Source organism: Crocodylus porosus, unplaced genomic scaffold (genome assembly GCF_001723895.1).
Source record: "Crocodylus porosus isolate Cpor-Errol unplaced genomic scaffold, CroPor_comp1, whole genome shotgun sequence".
Classification (NCBI taxonomy): Eukaryota; Metazoa; Chordata; order Crocodylia; family Crocodylidae; genus Crocodylus; species Crocodylus porosus.
This window is the reverse complement of record NW_017728912.1, coordinates 7,438,572-7,461,461: the sequence shown is the minus strand read 5'-3', so window position 1 is coordinate 7,461,461 and position 22,890 is coordinate 7,438,572. Positions and strand designations below refer to the sequence as shown.

At 40.7% G+C, this 22,890-nt stretch overlaps 1 protein-coding gene across 4 annotated transcripts in view; it reads right to left on the bottom strand.

The window, feature by feature from the left end:
• SPATA5 (spermatogenesis associated 5) overlaps positions 1-22,890 on the bottom strand; it is a 325,571-nt gene that overhangs the window by 211,226 nt on the left and 91,455 nt on the right. For all 4 annotated transcript variants that reach the window (XM_019534019.1, XM_019534017.1, XM_019534018.1 and 1 more), the window contains 2 exons: positions 20,589-20,642; positions 20,160-20,239 (listed from right to left, as the gene is read on the bottom strand). In XM_019534019.1, coding sequence (XP_019389564.1) covers positions 20,160-20,239; positions 20,589-20,642 — 134 coding nt within the window. The remainder of the gene's footprint in view (positions 1-20,159; positions 20,240-20,588; positions 20,643-22,890) is intronic.

Here is a 22,890-nt window from a genome sequence, read left to right as displayed (position 1 = left end):
TGGGACAAAGAGGAGAGAAAAGGGGGGGAAAAAGCTGCAAAACAGCAAGAAAAGAATCAAAAAGCGAGATAAACAGAGGCTAGAGACCTTTAGACAGGTGGGAGTGAGAAAATGAAAGAGATAGGAAGCCGGAGAGTCTTACGCTCGGGATAGCCCCACGCAGCTCCAAGCGAGCCTGGTCCGGTGCATCCAAAGCGGAAGAAAGAAAGGAAGGAAGGAAGAGAACTACATTAGGCTCAATGGATGTGGCTACAGAGTAATTACAACATTGTGTTATAAAATCCTAAGATGCAAATTTGAGCTTTAGCCTGAAGACACATCAACCTAGACTCCTCCACTCCCACTCTTCTCCCCCAACAAATACATATTACACACACACACATATGCACGCCAACACTGGCATTAACTATACTTCATTTCAGAAACAATATAAGAATTATGGGACATGTAGGTTCTTGGCTCCAATCACCTTGCAGTGATTTGAACCCAAACCTCCCACTACCAGAAAAATGCCCTAACCATCAGGGTAGAGGCCTGAAAGGACTCAGGGCATTCTCATCCTTCTCATTAAATCTGGGCCACTAGGTGGAAAGTAATACAGGAATCAGTGAACCCAGAAGGAGAGCAAACCAGAGGAATCCCAACTTGATCTAGTGAGACGGGAACTTCCATGGGCGGGAGGTTCCTGGGTTTTGCTCTATGTTCCCACAGCTATTTAGACATGTTTATATTAAATAGCCATTGAATAAAATATATATACCGATTTGGGAACAAGGGTAAGAACCAAAGATCCCTCTCTCTGAAGGAGTTATTAAGACTGCATTAAAAAAACTGACCCTCCCCTCCCCATAAAAAACCACCCACTCATAATCAGAAATAGGAACAAAGCTGTATCCAAAAGTGCACTGGGTTGGGACTAGACGACAATTCCTCATTTCCAAGACTTAAGATTGTTTACTAAGCCAAAATACTTGGTCCCTAGGGCAGTGGTTCTCAACCTTTTTAGACTTGCAGACATAAAAAAAATATATCAGTGCACTGATATATCGGTCCATATTGGATCAGTAGTGATAGAAGAAAAAATTACATCATCAGCAATCAGATTTTTTTGGCCAGTGTAACCAATTATGTCACCGATAAATGTCATGTGCATGCATGCAGGTGGCCACACGCCAGGAATGTGCCCCAGCAACTTGGAGACCAGCATCCAGCTGATAAGTCTGTGGGGGGAAGGGGCGTGGGGGGGCAGATCGAGGCCCCCACAGTGAGGGAGGGAATGAAGCAGGAGCAGGCACTGCCCAGCCAGGGCAGGGCAGGTGACTGGGATGTGGGATGGAGTCATGGGCAGCTTGTCCAGGGGATGCAGAGCAGTGTGGGGGGGAAGCTCCTAGCCACTGCGCACACCCCTGGGGGAGGAATGGGATTTGTGTGCAGGGTGACAGTGAGCTGCCCACTGCAGGACTAGGGCCAGAGGCTGTGCCAGCCTCTCCCTGGTGGGGCGGGGGCTGGGCTGGGATTTTGCTTGGTCAGGTGGGGGCAAGGCAGGCTGCAGCAGCGCTGGGAGCAGGGGCTACAGGGTGGGCTATAGCCACCCCAAAACTTGCCATAGTCCCCCAGCAGCCATCCCTCCCAGCACCACCCCCACCTGCATCCCCAGCCCAGACCAGCATCTGTCAATATCAGGCGCTTCAGTGGGGCTTTTTTGGCACTTATCTAATAGATGATTAAATCAGCTTTAGCTAAAAGCGCCAGAAAACTCTCCTGAAGTACCCAATCTTTACAAACACTGCAGAGCTAGGCTAAAGTAACATGCTGCTGCTTCTGGTAAAGAGTGGCTTTTTACTTTTTTAAAACATCTGCAAGCAGCTTTGGTTTTAATCTTTTTTTGCCTACAGAAAAATAGTATAACAGTTTTTCTGTTGCAAAGAACTCAGAAAAAAACACAACTATGGATATCTTTTTGAAATATCTGGGTTTATCTTGCAAATCATGTTTACAGACTTAACAGTGCTAACTGTATGTGGCACCCCACAGCATTTTTTAAAGGTACCTCAAGATATCTCATTTAAGATTCACTGCCCTAGAGGCAAAGACAGTCAACAGCTTATTCTAAAAGCTCCCTCTGCTGAACAACTGCTGTAAGTACAGCTGAATAGTTAAAACAGGTGAAGAACAAATAGTATTGTAACCACTTTATTCAAGGCCTGCTTCTCTGATTAGTTAAACCTCAGGTTTTCAGTGGGACTTGCCTGCCACTCAGTAAATTATTATGTACATCTTCATCATAGAAGGATTGTTCCAAGTGGAGTTTTCACAACTCTTCACCACATTGTGCCACTTCATTTCCCTGCCTCTAAATAGACCTTTTCCAATACTTTAAAAAATACTATTCTCCATTATTACCTGCATGCTAATAATTGAAATTACGTTTTTATGCTGATTTTATCATTATTTCTTTGGCTAACATTTATTTGTTCTCTTCCCCACACATATCTAGGCAAATATTAATTTTTTATGACTTGCAATAATTTTTAGACCATTTTTATTTATGAATACACAGACCAATAAATTATAATCAGGTTGATTTTAAGATACAATGAATATTGCAATTTTTTGTTTGCAAATTCATGATGTATACCAACTATTCTAACTACTGGATGCTTATACTACACAGGTTATTAGTGCATCACTACCATAATCAATGTCAATATCCACTAGAGAACAATACTTGATATTTTTTTCAGAGTTCAAGAAATCTTAATATCATAAAATACATTTTGTGTAGATTTGTTATGAATAGCTGCTATAGATATTCTATAATTTTCTGGAACAGGTATTTGAACACCTTTCGTAAGTATTCAAAATCTGAAAGACATCTGCCACCATCTTGGGGGTGACTGAGAAATAACAAACTAGACTGCTTAGAAATAACAAAATAGGGTCCTGGGTTTGTTAGTCGCCAGCTTTATCTACTTTGATACAGCAGTACTACAAATTCACAAATGAAATCAAAGAATTTCTAAACATATTCAAGAGACACAGCCCTCTTTATTTAAATTAAACATAACATGGTAAAAATGATACAGTTGCTGCATGTGAATAGCAAATAAGTTTCAAAGGACACAGAACTCAAACAAACAAACAACATCACCACTATAAAATAAACTAGTCTTAAACAGGGACTCATGCCCCAAATCCTATAAAAAGTCACATACTTACTTAACATTATATCTATTGACAGAAAGTTAAGCACAAAAATGTGGAAGATCAGGGCCTAAATGATAAATGCAGTTGAAATAGGAAGAAATCACAAGTCTTTGAGGGAGTAGGTAGACTTTTGTTTTGGTGAGGAGAGCAGAAATAAGAAGGCTAACATGTTTTTGAAAGAATGGGCTGGTAAGTGCATTCACCCCTCCTAATATGAATACCATTTTTTTTTGTATACCACACCCCCAAATAAGAGGGTACACATTGTTTTTCCAAGACAGAATGTTAAAAAAAACCCAGTCCCTCAGAGTTATGGCCTGAGCTGGCTTCTTCATGGAGAGGCAGTGCTGAAACATGACTGCCAGCTTCCTTCTGGGACAGCAAGCAGGACACATGAAGTCCAGTAAACATACTATATATGCTTTCACGGCTACGCTCAAATTGACAGCAAAAACTGTTGCCAATTTAAGAAGAGCTGTGAAAACACTAACACCAGAATTCATCTTTTCTGCTTACTGTCTGTGGAAGAAGCTTGCAGTCATCTTGCTGCAGTGTGTCCATGTTTCTATGCTAGGAAAGAAAAAGCAGCTTCCCTGCTTAAGACATGTAGTAATGAGAAAATGTTGATTCCAGGGTAGAGGGGGCAGAAGTCACTGATAATGGGGTCTCGAATTAAACAGATCCACATAAACTTAATTTCTGAAGGGTGATTACAAAGAAAAGAAAAAGACAGACTTTTCTTTGTAGCTGCAGAGGATAGGACTAGGAGCCTCACACTGAAGCAGGCAAAATCTAGACTGGGGATTAGAAACAACTTTGTGCTTATGAGGGTGGTCAACCATTGGAATAGGCTACCTAGAGAAGATCCCTGGAAATTTTCCTAAGCAGGTTAGATAGAAACTTGACTGGGATGGTTTAGTCAGGGATGATCCTGCACTGAGCAGGGGACTGAACTAGATGACCTCCCTTAGGTCCTTCTTCTAGCCCTAGTTATTCTAACTTAGTTCTGGTAGTGGCAAAATCCAAAAATGTTTTCTACGATTGAAAAAAGTTCTATATTACAAACCAGGCTTTATATGTATATAAGATTTTACTCTTTTACACCCATGCCAAATCCTTCATACATACACCTTATCCTGTGGAATACCATCTAAGTCAGTGGATTTGAGCAAAAGGCTGCCACTGAAGGATTTTGGCTTTTACTGGATTTTCCCTCATGGAGGAAATAGAGTAAAGGCTGGAGGGGAAGTACATTGTTTTGACTGAAAACAGAATAAATCAAAATAAAAGTACAAAAATTAAACCCAGAATCTCTGATACTAAAACTGTTATCTTGTATGCTTGTATTTACTGAATACTTTTGTGTTTGTATTTATATGTTGAACTAGGCTGTTGTATTATGCACCATATTTAGCATTCATTCTACCATAAATAAGCCCTTTTGGGTTAGCAGTATATATCCTATAAAAATGCAGACAGACAGACATATATAGTGAGAGATTTCTTCCCCAGCTGCTCTAGACCTGCGTCAGCACCGTGTGCTCCGAAAAGCTTTAACACTGTATATAAACTGTTAATCTGAAGGGTGACATACAAGTATGCATTTTTCCATTTTCCCATGATTTCCCAGCAAGGGTTTCAAATTAGCACAGGCAATGCTCATTAAGGCTGCCTGGGCTTTTGACGCAAATTCAGCAGTCAGAGAAACAAATTATGATTAACCCTCCAGTCTTACTAACATACTGTCAAAACCAACTTCCAGCCAAGTCATCCTCGCTTCGGCTTCCCCTCTATTTTCCTCTTCTCCTTGACCTCCACACATTTATGTCATCATCAGAGCTGCATAGAAATAGCTATCAAAAGATGCATACTGCTACAGACTCATTTCCTGTCAACAAAATGACAGAATTAAGGCAAACTTCAGTTTTACATATTTTGTGTGTGCATGTGGTATGGTGTGCTTTTACATACATACCCTGTTCTCACTGTAAATACTTTGAACTCCAAAGTAAAAAAAGGGGGTGGGAAATATTTGGGCAGCCTTATTACTGCCAAATCCTATTTGTAATGTTGTTAAATTAAAATGGCATAGCTCTTTTTTTTTTAAGTATGGAATATAATTATTAAATGATTGTGCAGTGCTAGTTAAATACCAAGCTTTACCATGCATCTGCAGGTCACACATTATACATATGGATTTTTTTGTCAACTCTTCTTCCCTTCTTTAGTAGGCCTACATTCTACAAATCTGCAATAATATTTTATAGCATAAAGCTTAATTTATTAAATCACTTGGAGCCAGATACAGTTCAGCATAAGAACAGTCTAACTAATTCAGGAGATAATCCACTGGCTTTAGACAGCTTGTGTTCCTGCATGTGCCTATCAATACCAATTCAATATCAATATCAATACCCTGAATTCCAAAGTACACCAAGTGAGACTGTTCATGAGTTTAGTGAACTTCGCAATGAGAGAAAGACTTTAGTCCTTAATAATCTGAATTAAATATGGCATCTTCCATGTGCATTTTAAAAGAGTTAAATACCATATTTTCTCACATAAAACATGCCATCCCCCATAAGATACATAACTTGTTTGTGAAAGGCAGAATAAAGAAAAGATAATCGTTCCTTCAAAATACCGGTAAGTACAGTATTTTTCCAAGGGGAACCAGCAGTTGAAGTTGCAGGGGAGCAAAATATTGTGGCTACTGGGTTAACCACCTAAAGCCATTTCTGAGACAGAAAACATCTCGAGACCAGTACTGCTATTCCGCAAGTCAAACACATACAGTTTCAGTTGACAGTGAAATTTTGTAAATTAGAGTTCATAATAAAAGTACAATCAGACACTTAGTTGTCAGGTTATTCTGCAGGACTAATGCACAATATAGTAGTCTTGCAGAATACAGGATGTATCATTTTGATGGGAAAGCCTATTTAAGCCCTTATCTGATACTGATCCTATGGAGGAGAACTACTGAGCCTGCAGAAGACTATGTTGACTTTGGTGCTTATAGTGCAGAATTTGGCCTAAACAATATCAGCTGCACAATCCAGGTCCTAAGTTACCAGATACACAAGTAGAAGACAGGCCTAAAAGTAAATTCCAAAACTGACAGGAGTTCAATACCTTTTCTTACCTAATTAAAATCAGCCTAAGAAACTGTTTACTCCCTCAAATGAACATATTAAACATTAACAAAAGTATGTGCAAGAATGATGCAATTCCTATTTCTTCTTTAAGACCAATAGTCTTAAACATGATGTCCTGAATTGCCAAAGCAGTCAAACAACAAGGCTATTATGCTTTTTAAATCAACAGCAGCATTAAAATGACCCATTTCATATAGCTTTGACATCCTTTCGTCTACAGCAGATGGTGGATATTGCAGCCTGTAATGTAGATGGTTTGCAGTGTCTCATGTGACTCAACTGTCCAATCTTGAATGACTTGTGGCAGTGGTTACAGACGTATATGTCATGTTTGGGTGGGTTGGGGGCTGCTTGCTTCCTACAGGCGTGACAGGGGGCCATCCCAAGGCCAGTCCCAACATTGGCCCACCCACCTGTCTAAGGCAATCTGCCAACTTGCCTCACCTCTGATATAACTGAAAAGATGTTTCAAGGCAGGGGCCTGCCCATTTAATACCCTGATGCCAAGGTTGTTATGGCTCTGTACTGCCTCTATACCATTTCCCATGTCTTGCAGATGGCTCCGGCCCCACACTGGGCTTCACTATATTCCAGTCTGAACATTAGGACCCTACCTTGGATCCCCGCTACTCAGGCAGCCTAACCTCTGCCATCATACTGGGCTGCAAACCTCTCTAGATCCCTTTCCCTCTTGGCAGTGGCCCCCTCTGAAACCTTTGGCCTCACACGCCCTGGCCTTGCCCCTAGGCCAGTTGAGACTCCAAGCTGCTAGCTCTAGCCATCCCCCACAGTGAGTGCTCTGGCGCCCTGACAGTCCTAGTCCTGGCCGCAGCATTGACCAGTCAAGGTTTTATAGGTAGGTTCTTGGCAGCTCTCTCACACAGGTTTGCCTTCTCGGGCCCCATCCACACACTATCCTCACTTTGTGAGCTTGTAGACCACATATTCACCCTGGACCCCTCCTGGCCCCGCTGCTCCACCCTACTAAACCTCACTAAGCCTTATGCCCTGGGGGCTCAAGACCCATTCTACGGGCCTTCGCCCGGTGCTTTTCTGTTGGGATATGCTACCCTAGCCTTCCCCCTCTATGGAGTCACCCACAAGGCAGTGGGGCTGAGGCTTTCTGACACCTCACTCGCCTTTCACTAGGGAGACACATGTGTGGCATTTCCTGGAAACTGCTCTGCCACAGGCAGTCCCAACACACCATTCACAGCAAGTTGTAGTTCCAGGTCATGCCCCAGAACCAGAAACCTCCTCCATCCCTATAGTTCCTACCCTTGATCTCCAGGTGTTCTGGGAGCATAGTTTCATAGTTGATAGAGTCGGAAGGAACCTGAGCAGATCAAGTCTGACCCCCTGCCACGAGCAGGAAAGAGCGCTGAGCTAGGTGATTATCTATCCTCCTTTTGAAGACCCCCCAGGGTAGAAGCAAGTCCCACTTTTCTTGGAAGTTGGTTCCAGATCCTAGCCGCCCTGACTAGGAAGCAGTGCTTCCTGATATCTAGCCTGAACCTACTCTCAGTCAACTTGTGGCCATAATTCCTAGTTACTCCTGGTAGTGCTCGAGGGAACAGGGACTCTCTCGTTCCCCGCTGGTCCCCCCTGTTAAGTTTATAGATGGCCACCAGATCTGCTAGAACAGCAGTACTCCAGCTGGGAGATGTTCACCCTTTGGCTCCCCAATAGCAACTTGCCAACCTTTGCTCTCAGGGCCTGTCTTATACTCTGACTGCCTAGCTCTACACCAATCAGGCAGTCTCCTGGGTGCCATGTGACACTCCTGATTGGGTCTGGTCCCACCTGCAGGCTGAACTGCAGCCTGCTCAAGCCCTTAAAGTGGCAGGCACCAAAGATGCCCTGCCACACAGGCTCTTTTCTCTTCAAGCTGTTGGAGCCAATTTCTGTCATGGACCTTGATGCTCTGGTGAAGACTATGATGCCACTTGTTACAATTACTTGCCAAGGTTTGCCAAGGTTTCCCATTGGTTAGGATCGATTACAAATGCCTTCATATCTCACTTGCATGCGTCTTCGTAGTGAAGCTTGGGAGGTCTTGTTGCTCTTGTTGCCTCTGATAGTTCTCTGTAAAGCACATCCTTGGGTATGCATCCATCTTCCAATTTGCTCGGATGGCCTAGCCAACAGTCAGCTGTGTTTGAGTATGACTGTCACACATGGTAAATATGCCTTTTGAATAACCTCTGCATTCGTAACTTTACCTTGCCATATGCTGTTGAGTATGCAGCATAAACAATGCAGGTGGAAGCTGTTTAACATTTTTTCTTGATGTGCATAAGCTGTCCATGTTTCTCCACCATACATGAGTGATGAGTACACAACCCTTGTACACTAGCATTTTGGTCTTGATGGTAAACTTTGAGTTGTTCCATGCTCTTTTAATTAGTCTGCTGAAGGTGGTGGCAGCCTTTCCAACATGAACATTAAGTTATTCATCCAGTGAAGATTGGTGGTCATTGTAGAACCTAGGTAGCTGAATTTCTGGACTACTGCTAGCTGGTTCTCATTAAGGATGACTAATGGCTCTTGTGGAACTCAACTATTTTCTTTATGTTGATTGTGAGAGCAAATGCCTGGCAAGCACTTGAGAGGTGATCCGTGAGTTTTTGTAGTAGGTCTTCATCACGGGCTATACAGGCAGCATCATCAGCTAACAGAAATTCCCTAATAAGCACCTTTCTAACTTTAGTCTTTGCTTTAAGTTGTGAAAAGTTGAAGAGTTTCCCATCCAATTTTGTATGGAAGTACACTTCACCTTCCACATCTTTGAACGCACAGTTCAAGAGTACTTAGAAGAAAATTCCAAAGTGTGTGGAAGATTCCAAAGAGATATTCCAATATCATATGTAAGCTTAAATAATGTCAGCATCCAAAGAAAATAAAGAAGAAACAACAACCTCCATGTAGATCCACTGAACCTGCAGAGCTAAGCAAGTCAAAGAAAGTCTGGAAGAGCTGCTAAGGGCAAGGGTAGTTTCTCCATGCAAGTAACCAGTAACCTGTACATCTGCAAGGTTTTGTGACAGACCCTACAAGATTTACCATGGATAAGGGAACCACCTCTAGCTGACAGAACAGCATCAGAAAAATCTTTGCACAGAGATTACCAGCAAAATGTCATAGCATGCAGAATTACAGAGGTTGGGGATGATCTGGCCTGTTGTATTTATCTTTTAATATTGGACAAAGTGTACTTAGAAGTAGAGACTAACTTGTACAAAAAAATTACAGTAAAAATCTAAAGTTTCAAGTTTTATAAATACTCCTGGAAATGATATCATCTCAAATTATTTCTTTACTGAAACTCTATGGAAATAATTTAATCTTGAAATAAATGTAAAACTCATTGACGTAACAAAATGGTCTAAAAAAATTAGTATTAGCTCAAATTAACTTTACTGGCAGGATTCTTAATTTCTACACAAAATGAGGTAAAAGGTTCCTGAAATACCAAAGCCCCCTGCCAGCACACTCCCACACAGGAGTCACTCTGCTCACGCAGTCTGAAGGATTTTATTGAGTCTGACATTTCTGTCAGGGCGTCGTAAGGGTAAACTGTCAGCAAGGAACACCTGCCAAGTCAGTCTTTTCAGTCCAACTGCCATGATCATAATTAACTGTCACACTGTTTTATTTCCTTCCCTCACAAATTCTGGTGAAATATGACTTTGGCAGTTCAAGGTTTTCCACAATATTAAGACTAAAAAAAAAGAAAAATCTATCTATCCCAATAGCATTAGTAGCAGCAATAATAATGGTAATACCTCCCAATCCATTCAGTTAAGCCAGACTATTCAGGCAAATAAGCATCACTGATATATAACGAATGCAGGATTATGTCTTTTTTCATATATTAGAACTGATCTGTATTCAAAGAACATCACTACTATTTGAGTAAATTAACTGTTCTTATAAAGTTCCCCACATTCACAACAGCAATACAATAATATAGTTATACTTTACATTACTATTTTCATCGAAGTATCTCAACACAAATTGAAATAAATCCATGCATTACCTCTTCAAGTTAGTTATGACCTCTTTTTCAGATGGAAAACTGTGGCAAGAATAAGTGATTTACCTCCCTTCCTTCCACCCTTCCTCCCACCCCTCCCTTTGTGAAAGGAATTTCACAAAGCACAGACATAGCACAAGTGTGTACAACTATTAAAGAAACGCTGGGCCAAATTTACAGCTGGCACAGACAGCCCTAATTCTACATCCAAACTAAGTCAGACATGACTGACTGTAGTGTACTATGCCTGCTTTGTCTCCCACGACTGCCAAGGGATTGCAGACTGTCTAAAAGGAGAGAGGGCAAGTTACACAAATTCAGGGCTTCATGAATATCTGACTTTTCCGCTAGTTGAACATCCAACTTCTCTATTTGCATAAGCCTCTCATCCCCCAGCTACTTATAGGGGTCAGTGAAATGGAAAGAAAATTGAACTGGGGTCTGTTTGAGAAGCAGTTGACACCTGAGAGGAGAGCACAGGAAAAAGGAAGTGGCCATATAAAAACCTGTAGGAATTCCAAGCACCAAGGGAAGGGAAGATCAGTTTCATCCTGTCCTTCAATTCACACTGCTCTCACAATTTTTGATAGTTCTGTGTCAAAATGGTGGATGCACGATGGGATCTACTTTCCACTGGCTCAGATTGGAGCAGACACAGGAAAGGGCCCTCACTTTAGTAAACATCTCTATGGTTAAAAGTCTTCCCCTCATCCTCGCTCCTCTAAATAAGAAAGAGGGCAAGGCTGACCTACTGCAACACACTCTCTCCTGTACCTGAAGATGTAGGGAGGAAAAAAGGGGGAAGAATAGTTATTAATCACTCACTCCAACCTTGCCTTGATTAGCAGCAACTACCTCATTCTCTATAGAGGACTGAGAACAATTTAGTTCCTTGTCTCTCTCACCTGGAGGGAGGATTTTGCTGGGAGTAGAGCAGAAAGAGATGCAAGGCTTGGTATGTGGTAGTGAGGAGAAAGGAAGGGATTTCACAAAAAGAAACAAAAGTATAAGGTGGTGTTAAATACATGACAGAGTTATCTCAAAGGGCTTAGCACACAAACAGACCAAGGAAGGATTAAAGGAACAAACTTGGATATGAAACAGTTAGAAAAAATAGGGAAGAAAAGAGGGAGTGGGGCTATGGAAAAGGAAAAAAAGACTATACAAAAATTAAGGAAGAAAATCCAAGATAAAAGAAAAAGAAGAGACACAAACCAGTGGAAGAGGCAAGACAAAGCAAATTAATAATTAGCTAAAAGGTAAATTAACAAAAAGAAAGGGTGGCACTAACAGAAGTAAAAATGGATAGAACAAAATTCAATGGCATCAACTACGAAACTTTTTTAAAGTTTCTTTAAAACATAAAATTAATTATGTCTGTGTGTAAACCACCTGGGCAGACAGTGGATTTTTACTTATATAGCTGTACTGAACAATTAAAAAACAAAAAAAAATGCTAGTTCAAGTTAAACCAGAACAATAACATTAAACAATCATTTTAAGTCAATATAAATTAATTTCACAGAAACAAAACATGTTGTTTCACTTTCAAGTTATTCCTTTTTCCCTGTCATTTAGGAGACTTTTTACAAGAAAAACGCCATTTTCAAAAAAAAGTTTAAAAGTTTCATTTTGAAATTGTCAGAATTAAATATATCAACATTTTCAACATGTGCAAGAATTCCTGTTTCTATTTTTTTGCAAATGTACTGTTCATCAAAAATGCTTGCCCTTGAGTGTAAATATTGCATTGTACCCATCATATTAACAGATGAAGATGTTTTAAGGAACTACATTTGAGCTGCCTACACAAAAGCAAATTCTGACAACTTCCATATTAAAAAATGGAATCTTTCACAGGCATGTACCAAGTAGCAGGCTTTAGTTTTCAAAACCTCTCTCAGGATGACACCTGCAGGCCTGTCTTCCAGGGATCCATCCCAAGTGCACTCTCCCAGTTCATAAATACCTAAGGGTATCATAGATGCAATCATACAGATGTGCAGCAAGCCTGCTCCAACGCACTGTAATTATAGTGTGTTGGAGCAGACTCAATTAATCAAGTCTGCTGGAGCATGGTAATCGCCACACTCCAGCAGACTCCAGCATCATGTGCATCAGGGTCCCCGTGCCAAAAAATGCCTGCAGGAGCACTTTAACTGAAGCTCGTTCGACAAGTTAAAGCACCCCCACCACCATCATTCAGCATGGGAATGCTGATACACGTGACACTCTGGGTGCTTTAATTAAAGTGACTCCTGGATCCACTCTAATTATAGCCTCCTCTCCATCCCACCCTCCACGCTCTATGTGGCTTGACCAAGAGGTATTAAAAGCCAGGTCTTTTCTATCTATTAATTTACTCATGAGAGAAGACATATTTATGAAATATAAGAAACCTTGTTTTCCAATTTGTCCTGCAATGCCTAGGCACTACAGGACGATGCTAAAAGTTAAAATTCTACTACCCTGTTTGCATAGTAGCCATGTTAAAAAAAAAACAAAAAGAAAATAAAAAGAAACCTGATGCACAGTATATTTTCCATCTCCTCTCATTCTGTTTTCCTCAGCACTTCTCTTTCCGTGCATTCCAAAAAGTTAATCAAGTTGAAAACTATAATCAATCAGGTCTATTCTGGAAGCAACTAATGTTTAATCTGGAAGTACTACAGACCAGAATGTGAAATGTGAATAACCAGTCTGGATTCTACTGTTAGAGTATAGCATATATCAATATTTAAATACAATAGTGGTGTACTTCTAGTTGGATTGTAAACTAAGCTTCAGCTATTTAATGGGCTTTAAATACTATCCGTTTCTTTATTCTTCCAAATGCCATTCTAACTGAGAAAGACCCCAGTTCTGAAGATACTAAAGAACATGCTACACGAAATGGATACACGAACTGATTCTGGAGTCAACTGAATTATTTACAGGCTAAATTAGAGCTGCCCCACTCGCAGACCATGAGCACATGCCGCCCACAAGGAGTTATCTTACAGTCACTGAAATATTTCCTTCCACTCTTTCCTGTAGCGGGCATGGTGACAGCACCTCCACCAATTCTATACTAGGGATTTACCTTAGGCAGGCAGATTCTCCTGCCGAGTTCAGACTACTTTGTCCTAAAACAAGCAAGACAAAAGTGTCTTGTGTGAATGAGTGAAACCAATTAACAGCAGGTGCTGAAAGGGAGACCTTGAGAGGCCACCTATGCTCAAGGCAGCATTCTTGTACCATTCCTGACCTGTTTGTCTAACCGGGGATGTCAAACATACCCTGCCCCAGACCAGATTTAGACCACAGTCCTCTTTCTGAGATGGATCCAGATGTGGTGGCAGTAGGAACAGTGGAAGAAGGGATTAATGCAACCACTGCTTCCCTCCCACTGCTGATACACATGCCCAACTGGTCTCCCTGCCCTATATTTGGGTAAGAAGCCCCATCCCCCTATTCCTTGCCCCTTCTACCAGCCTCATGGACCACACCATATCGTTTCATGGGTGGTAAGTCTGGTATTCTTAGTGTAACCTGTTCTTAAAATGTGTGTGCACTATAGTATATATTCCAGTAAATCATACAATCTTGATGGAGAGACAGAAGATCTACCACACCCCTTGTTACAAGCAGAAGTGCCAGACTATGCAAGAGAAGATTTGATTTTTCATAGACATAAACTTTGGAACATGCAATACCTTCAATTAGATTTCTCACCCCATGTTTTTGGGACCTAACATATAAAGTGCCTAGTTTTCAGGCATGCTGAGCAATCCACACTTCCATTGGAATCCATAGATTTACACCTGTATTATATAAATTCATAGAATTATCTTCTCTTACTATTTAAATATTCAGATCAGAGCTCAGAAGCCTTTTGTTGGCAGAAGTCTCCTCTGCCCCATAGCAGCCAACTACAGATTCCCAACCTTTGTGCATTGAAAGTAAGTACAGACATTCGGGGGCTTTAGGGGAGGTTAAACCAATTAAAAATGGCTGCCCAGTATCAGGTAAGTCAGGATGGGGGAGCTAGGGAGGGACTTAGAGATCCACCAAAGGATGCGGGGGGAGGTGCAACTCCTGAGGGGTGGGGGGCAGGCAAGACCCACAGGTGGCATGGACAGGGTTGACATGACCCCCCCCCACCCATCCCTCTGCCCATCAAGAGTTACTTACCCAGCTCCAGCAGCAGCAAATGCAGTTCACTGGGTCTGCAAGTGTAAGGTCAGCTCTGGGACAAGCTAAGTTTAGAGTGGGTAGCCATTTTGAACCTGTTTTAGCCTCCCCAAATGTCTGTATTTAGCCTGAGGGAAGCACACATGCAGTAGAGCAGCAAGCTCCAAAACAGAGGGGAGAGCTGTGGAGCGTATTGGAGGCATGGACATTGGAGGCCGAATGTGGCCAATGGGTCATAAGTTGTTGATCCCTGATTTAGAGTAATCACTCAAAACCATAGACAACAGAAGAATATATGCCTCCAAAATGTCCTCATAACATAAATCCTTGAATGGCCAGCCACTTTGGAAGTGCAGGGGTTACCTTGAAACAACCCCTGCCCTGACTCCTCAAAAAAGAAAAACTATCAATTTAAGAATGGTCTTAGCTTACATAAGTAGAATGGCAAGGTGTTGATTTCTTTCTCTTTAGAAAAAGGAACTATCTTTCATTCCAGACCACAATGTTTCATGTCTTACATTACAAGATTTTGCAGTTAAGGAGAAAAACATTTCTCTGCTCCTGAAAAACAAGAAAAGGAACCAATATGTCTATTGCCCAAAAATCCCAAAAATTCTACATATATAAACAATGTCACATTTCCAAAGCACGTAGATTTCTTAAGTTCAGCAAACAGACTGTCTGTACTGCGTTTACACAGAGCCATGTTCATTCATCATTTTCAAGTCTAATTACCAAGCCATTTCCCTTTTGGCAACCTGTAATGGCCAGAAAAATTAGGGTTTAAATGGTAGGATACCAAGGAATAACAAATACCCATAATTCTTCGCAGCTGCACAATTTGTTAGAGACTCAAGTTTTGAAAGGGGAAGGGATTACTTAGAAGCAACTACTCCTTCTTGCACACTGCTGTATCTGGAGCTGTCATGTAGGCCTGGCCTTTCATAGATTTCATAGACATCAGGGCTGGAAGGGACCTCGGGAGATCATCGAGTCCAGCCCCCTGCCCAAAGGGCAGGAAGTCAGCTGGGGTCATAGGATCCCAGCAAGATAAGCATCCAATTTACTCTTGAAGGTGCTCAATGTAGCTGCTTGAACCACCTCCACTGGCAGACTGTTCCAGACCTTGGGGGCTCGGACAGGAAAGAAATTCTTCCTTATGTCCAGCCTGAAACGGTCTTACAGGAGTTTGTGACCGTTCGACCTCGTCATCCCTTGGAGCACTCTGGTGAACAAACGTTCCCCCAGATCCTGGTGGTCACCCCTGATAAACGTATAGGTGGCCATCAGATCACCCCTGAGCCTACGCTTTTCCAGGCTAAAGAGTCCCATGTCTCTCAGCCTGTCATCGTAAGATCTGTTTTCCTGACCTCTGATCATGCGCGTGGCTCTCCTCTGGACTCTCTCAAGCTTCTCCACATCCTTTTTGAATTGTGGAGCCCAAAACTGGACGCAGTACTCCAGCTGCGGCCTCACCAAGAATGACGTCCCGGGATTTGCTCGAGAAGCATCTATGGATGCAAGCCAGCGTTTTGGTCGCTTTGCTAGCTGCAGGAATTTTCCCTTTCTTGTCCTATTTTCATTCCTTCTGCTGATGATAACTGCTCATTACTCCTCAGTACTTCCTCCCTAACATTATCTACAAGCTTTACATATCTGTAGACTGATTTCCCCTCCTTTACATTTACTTATGAATACATCTTAAAAACAAATTCTTTTCTTAGGACTCAATCCATCTGACAATGAATTTCTTTAATTAATCAATATGGTTTGGATAAAGACTATTCCAGGGAGGGGTAAGCATGTAGCCCAGCAGATGGGAAATATTTCTTGATCGGTGACCTCACAAGCTTTTCTGAACATAGCACGGTTTATATTTATCTTCTCCTATTGCTCTGCTAAATACATATCCAATATCTTTTTTAGCCATCCTAAGTCCTTTTTGCTTCGCTGATTTCCAAGTTTCTCCTTCCTACTGATTTTTCCTTACATTAGATTATTTTTTTCCCCCAGATGTTTAGGATTAATTTATTTGCAAATTATATCACATGACATAGTCGAATACATTTCTAATCTTTGCATGTTATTCCCATTTTTCCCCTGATGTTCACAACTCCTCCAAATTTATTACCACCAGTAAATTGAAAAAAAAAGTGCAGTTGATTCTTTCTAGACCCTGTAATACACTACAATTTGGTACTATGCCATCTATCGCTTCCTGTTGCTCATGGGCTTTTGCCAAGTTTAAATTGTGAATTACTTCATTTTTTCTAATTAACGACTTAATAACAGAGACATACAAATACAGCATAATAACCAACAAAACTAAATTTATTTGCCAACTATACCTTGGTGGCCCTTGAAAACTTGCCACTTTAACAAGCATTAGTTCAGGTTCCCCATGTGCTTTCATCATTCCCTTTTGATTCCCTACATTAGCTATAGAATTCAACTGAACTATGAATGCATCTAAATGAAATATTTATCTGATTATTCAAAATAATCTTTTAAGGGCCACTTAATGGTTTAATGTATTTTTCATGTGTTTTTCATTTATTTATTACTGTATACTATAAAAGTATGCTTGCTCTTAACTATATTTTTTAAGTTAATCCAACTTTACTAAGTGGATATATATCTAAACCATTTTGTTGTAATATTAAACCATGAATCAGAATTACCATAGGGAGGAGTGTTGGGTTATGTATTCAAACAAGGATTAACAATGTGCAAATTAGTGAGACAGTGACAATGCAGTACTATGGAAATTAATTTAATGTCTCCACTTATGCTAAACAGACTGCTTAATGGCCTTCATGAAAAACTGGAACCTAAGAATTTCTAAAACTAAACCCCAGCTTTTCTTGCATCAGTCAAGTCAGTCTCTGCTTCAATTGCACCATCCCCCCTCATATAAGTACTAGTTAATTATAAGTGCTATAAGCATTATAATTATAAGTATTAGTTAATTATGTTTACAAACTGTTTTAAGAATTAAAAGTAGAATACAACTACTAAATACTAGTCTGTTTGTATATACTTATTTTAAATTAGGCATAGAACTACACAGCTTAACAGTTTACAATGCCCATTGTGTACTATGTGTACGATAATAATACACTGCTGATGCAGACATGTCATCCAAGCATCAGAACAGGTTGCCTGACTGCAAACCCTTCAAATGTAGCTCATGCTATACAGATGAAAATGTAACAAATTGCTATCAGAACTAAAGAGGAAGAAAATGTCCTACAAAATTCGTACCAGAGTGTTTTGCCTTGCCAAAACAGAGAAAACCTTTTCAATCCACCAAGGGAACAGGGAGACAATATAAACAGGTGTTTCCTTGAAAAGTTTGGTATGGCTAGTAATAGTACAGGAAATGGATCTCCAGAGGCTGCAAATCGTTAGCATCTCTAATGCATTTGCAAATTCCTACTGTGCAAAATCAGCCTGTAAAAACAGGCCATTTCTAATAAGTGCCTTGTCTGGTTTCCTCCACCGTTTAATTTCAGATGAATTTTATGAGAACTCTGCTACATATTTCACCTCCCATCTGGTTCAGATTTGACAATGAAATATTTGTGTGTCCCACCCTGTTCTTTTTTAAAGCTCCAAAAACAGATGTCTCCAGTACAACATGACTGCAGCAGGTCATACTACATTCTTGAGCAAGCTGTGCCAGGGCTATTTTTCCCCCCTCCAGGTAAGGTGAAGTCAGGTTATTTATCCCCTAAAAAGAATACAGAAAGCCCCATTGCCTAAAGGCACTGAACTAAAAGGCTACTTGAAAACCCACTGTGCTTTCTTCTTCAAAAAAGTTTCATCTAGATGAAGCAGTATGTTGACATGTTAAACATGTTAACAATTCCACCATGGATAGATTTTTTATTTTGGATCAATTCCAAGACAAATTTTTGTAAAGTCTATTGCGATAAGCAGGTTGGTGGTTCTATGGCTATAGTTCAGTACTGTTCATAATTCAACCATGTGTGCACATTTTGTACTTTAAAAAATTATCTACTGAGTGGAAATCTTGTGTTTCCGTCAACTTTTGCTATTTCAGTGGAAAATAATTTATTGCCTATACTTGCAAGCAGAGAGCTTGCTTTGCTGCTCCTGTAGTTTTCCCCACAAACCTTTTTTGCAACCCCAGACCTCCACTACTGCCAGAATCTCATCCCTGGACTCATGGCCATCTGACCCTATGCCAACTATAGATCCATCTCCATAGTGGTGGCCCCAGCAGATGCCCCCATGCTTCAGCCTGGATCTGACCTGAAAAGAGCCCTGCACTCCAGATCTGACTCAGGCTCCTAGGTATGTCTGATACCCCTGAATTACAACAAGTAAAAACTGCTATCCTCCTGTAGCACAGCATTAGGCTTCTAGATTCTTTTTGCTTTTGTGTAATCAGGGCAAAGCAGGATGTTATGAAACGATTGTTATATGCAGGGTCAGACGGGTGGGCTATCTAGCTCATATCCTGTCTCCAACACTGACAGCAGTAGAAGCTTGAGAGAAAGAGCATATATTCATGGCATATCTAATGTAATCCATCCTGTTACACCCTTCCTAGCCTCAACCATCATTGGTTCAGAGATGTCAGACGATACATCCCCAACTCTTCAATTTAACAGCTATCAATGGACCTATCTTCTGTGGGTCTAATCCAGTGATTTTCAATCTTCCTAGACTCTTGGCACCCCTAGATAAACTAGAGACACCCCTTAGGAAATGCTAGCTCTTAAATTTTCACAGTTTTTTTGGCTACAGTGAAAAATCAATAGATCAGTTTTTCTGTTGCAAAGAACTAAGGCCACAGCTGTGGATTTCTATCTGGGTTTATTTTGTGAATCAGGTTTGTAAACCTAACACTGTGTGGCACCCTGCAACACCCCTGAAAGGATCTCAAAGCATCCCAGAGTGCTATGACACCTTGGTTGAGACTCACCAGTCTAATTCTTTGTCTAAGCTCTTTTCAAACCTAGTTATATTATCCACCTCTACAGCCTTATATCTCTTCATCTTAGGCATTAAGGTCATAAATGCTTCCAAATAAGTAATTAGGTCTCAATTTAGCAGAGTGCTTCAATACACGTTTTGGATAGTCCCACTGACTGAAATGTGACTCCAGTAGAATTACTCCAAGGCTTAAATTTAGGCACATGCTCAAGTGCTTTGCTTGATCAAGGCCTTCAAATGGTGCAGTACAAATTCTGAGAAAAACAGAATTCAATAACAGGAACTAACCATAAAGTCAGACATGAGCAGTGGAAAAGAATAGTTAATAAACAGCATTTAGTCCAAGTTTGTCATTGCAGAGCATTAAAGGTCATGGACGTCACCTGCTGGCTTAGACTAAAGATGTGAGAAAGGAAGAAGCTGACATCTTACCCACAGATGCCAAGTGGGCCATGAGGTCATTAATATCATCCTTTCCCTTGTAAAAATAATACACTTAACATAGAATTCTAAATAAATTCGGCCATTCCAGACAAAAAACCTGGAATGGCCGAAAAACATAAGCAGTTGTTTATCAGAACAGAATAAGCATTCAGCATTTTTTTAACAATTATCCTTACCTCCCTCTTTCAACTGCCAAAGCATCTATTTCATCAAAGAAAAGAATTGAGGGAGCCACAGCTCTGGCTTTCCTGAAGATCTAGAAAAAACAACAACACAATATCCTAACTAAGGGGAAGAAAGGCATAATTGCTAGAATAGTGTTTGGTATTCAAACAACCTAATATGTATCTTTTAAAATTAGACTTAATCTGGAGCTCAAAATTACATGCATAGAATCAGAAGCAACTGCCATCATAAGACAAATTAAAAAGAAAAATCCTAATTTCAAATAAAAAAGAGCAAAAAACCCTAAAACTAAACATAAACAACCCCCCTCTTTCTTGTGAAGTAAGATTTTCTGTTAAATGCTTAGGCTTTACCAGACATAGTATTAGTGAAATTGCTGCTAAGACACAATACACCCCCGCTCTGAACAAGCATCTTACCTCTCTCACTGCTCGCTCAGATTCACCAACATATTTATTCATCAGTTCAGGTCCCTGCACAATGATAAATAAAAAGGGTTTTTAAAAAGCTTGATCTGTTATGCAACACTGCAAGTGCATCTAATGTGAAATTAAGGCAACACAATAAACTCCAGTGTCTACACGTGCACCCACGACAGCAGCAGTTTGAGCCACACACAGCAGCCTCTGGCTGGCAGCAGGCGTGGTGTATCAGCCCTGAGCCCTGGAGGGGGTGGTGTCAGGCAGTGGGAGGGCTAGCTGGGGCACAAGAATGCTAAAGTGCAAAGTTGTACAACAGACAGTCCCTATCACCCTTGTCACCATCTACATGTGCGTTTCATCACACTTAATTACTCTGCTGTAAGACAGTACTGTCACCAACTCTACTATCTTACAGCAGAGTTAATTAATTTACTGTGTCTCTAATAATGACACAAAGACAGTGACACTTTACTGCAGAGCTAATTAGTCAACTCAGAAGTAAAGTACATGTATAGGTGCATCCTGTGTGTGTACATGACAAACCATCACTTACTAAAGTTTTACACATTTGTTTGCAGATTCACCTTCTCTGCATACTAAATCTCCTTCCACTTGTCACATTATTTTGGGTACACAGGCTAGAGCATTTGCAGGCTAAGATATACAGATGCTCATTCCCATTAAGAAGCTAGGTAAAGATTTTACATAAATACCAAGACTCCTACATACTATTTTTAAGAGAAATAAGTGGTTTTAAAAACAATTGAAGTTTAGTTTTTTTGGAAGCTGCTAGATGGATAACCATGTAAGAGACTCAATTCAGCAGAACAGCATTTGCAAACGTGCACAAACTGGCCCCTACTCATTATTAAGTATGCATTTAAAGTTAACCTGGTACCTAAGTGTTTTGCTGAATTAAAGATAGTTTGCTGAGTCAGAGAACAGAAAAGAAGTTGCCATTCAATGCCCCACTAAACACACCTGAAATACATCCTAGAAATTCTACGTTCCTGGTGAGACCACTTCAGTATACAAATTCTTTCTTCCACGACCTCTCTGTTGAGGCTGCCAAGTAAGACTTTTACCAACAACTGCAATGGTGCTTTTTCAAATTGAAAGTCCTGTCCACTAGGCACTGAGCTAAGACCACAAAGTCAATGTTCAGGTCTTTAACAAATACTTACCGTTATGAAAACAAATCAACAAGGAGGAACAATTGCTGCCTCCTATGTTTTGCCAGATGTTGTAAGAACTTGATAGTTAAAAATTATGCTTCTTGTTACTGGCCCAGGACAGGCCCATTAAGTAACTGATGTCAAGCCAATTTACTTCAACAAGCTATAATTAATACCTTCTAATGACAAGTTGCTGTCATATGTGAACCAAGTCAGTGGCTTCAGTCCATTTTCTAGTGAACAGATATCCACAGCACAATTCCCCAAGCAGACATGGCATCCTTCTCAACAGAGCACCTATGGACTTAACAAGCTTGAAAAGTGAATGACCTTATGTGCCTAACGGCTATGAGTGCCTTCAGGCTATGCTTGAAGCAAAGAAGAAGGGCAGTATGAAGTAGCTTTGCTTTCAAATGATTGTTCTCTAATATTATTTTGCAGAAAGATGTATTTTATGTCTTTATACTGAGAGAACAGATGATAAATTGTCTCTGAACAGAACCATCAGGAATTAGTATGTACAATAATATAAGATCCTTGTGTCTATTAATATAAGAATTTTCTACTACAAATATGACAATTGCTTGTCTAGTCTTCCCTTCCATGCTTTTCTGGTTTGTGGCAACATTTACTGTACTAGCCATAGACTGAAGTTGGCACTAATGTTGAAAGAGAGGAGGGACTTAATGCCCATGCAGAGAGAGGAACAGACTCCCTACAAAATGAAGTAATGCTGGTAGAGTTAAAAGGTGCAGTTTATAGTAGTGTCATTTCTGAAAATAGTTGATGATCAGTAGTGTAACTAGAGGTGGGTCTGAACATACACAAGGGTGCTGGAATGCTTGTGTTTGAGAGCTGTGCTTGGCAGAGAAGGAGTGAGTCTTATGAGGGGATTCTGCCCCTGCTCCCCATGGTGGGAGTCTCTAATGTCTCACTGAGCTGCCCCCACAACCTCCATTCTCTTGTACTCAGCACTATCCTGCCCCACCCCTCCTCTAGCACTGCCAAGGGTGCTGAAAAGACTTGGGGGTCATCATTGACCACAAGATGAACATGAGCCTCTAATGCGATGCTGCAGACAGTAAAGCAAGCAAAACGCTGGCTTGCATCCATAGATGCTTCTC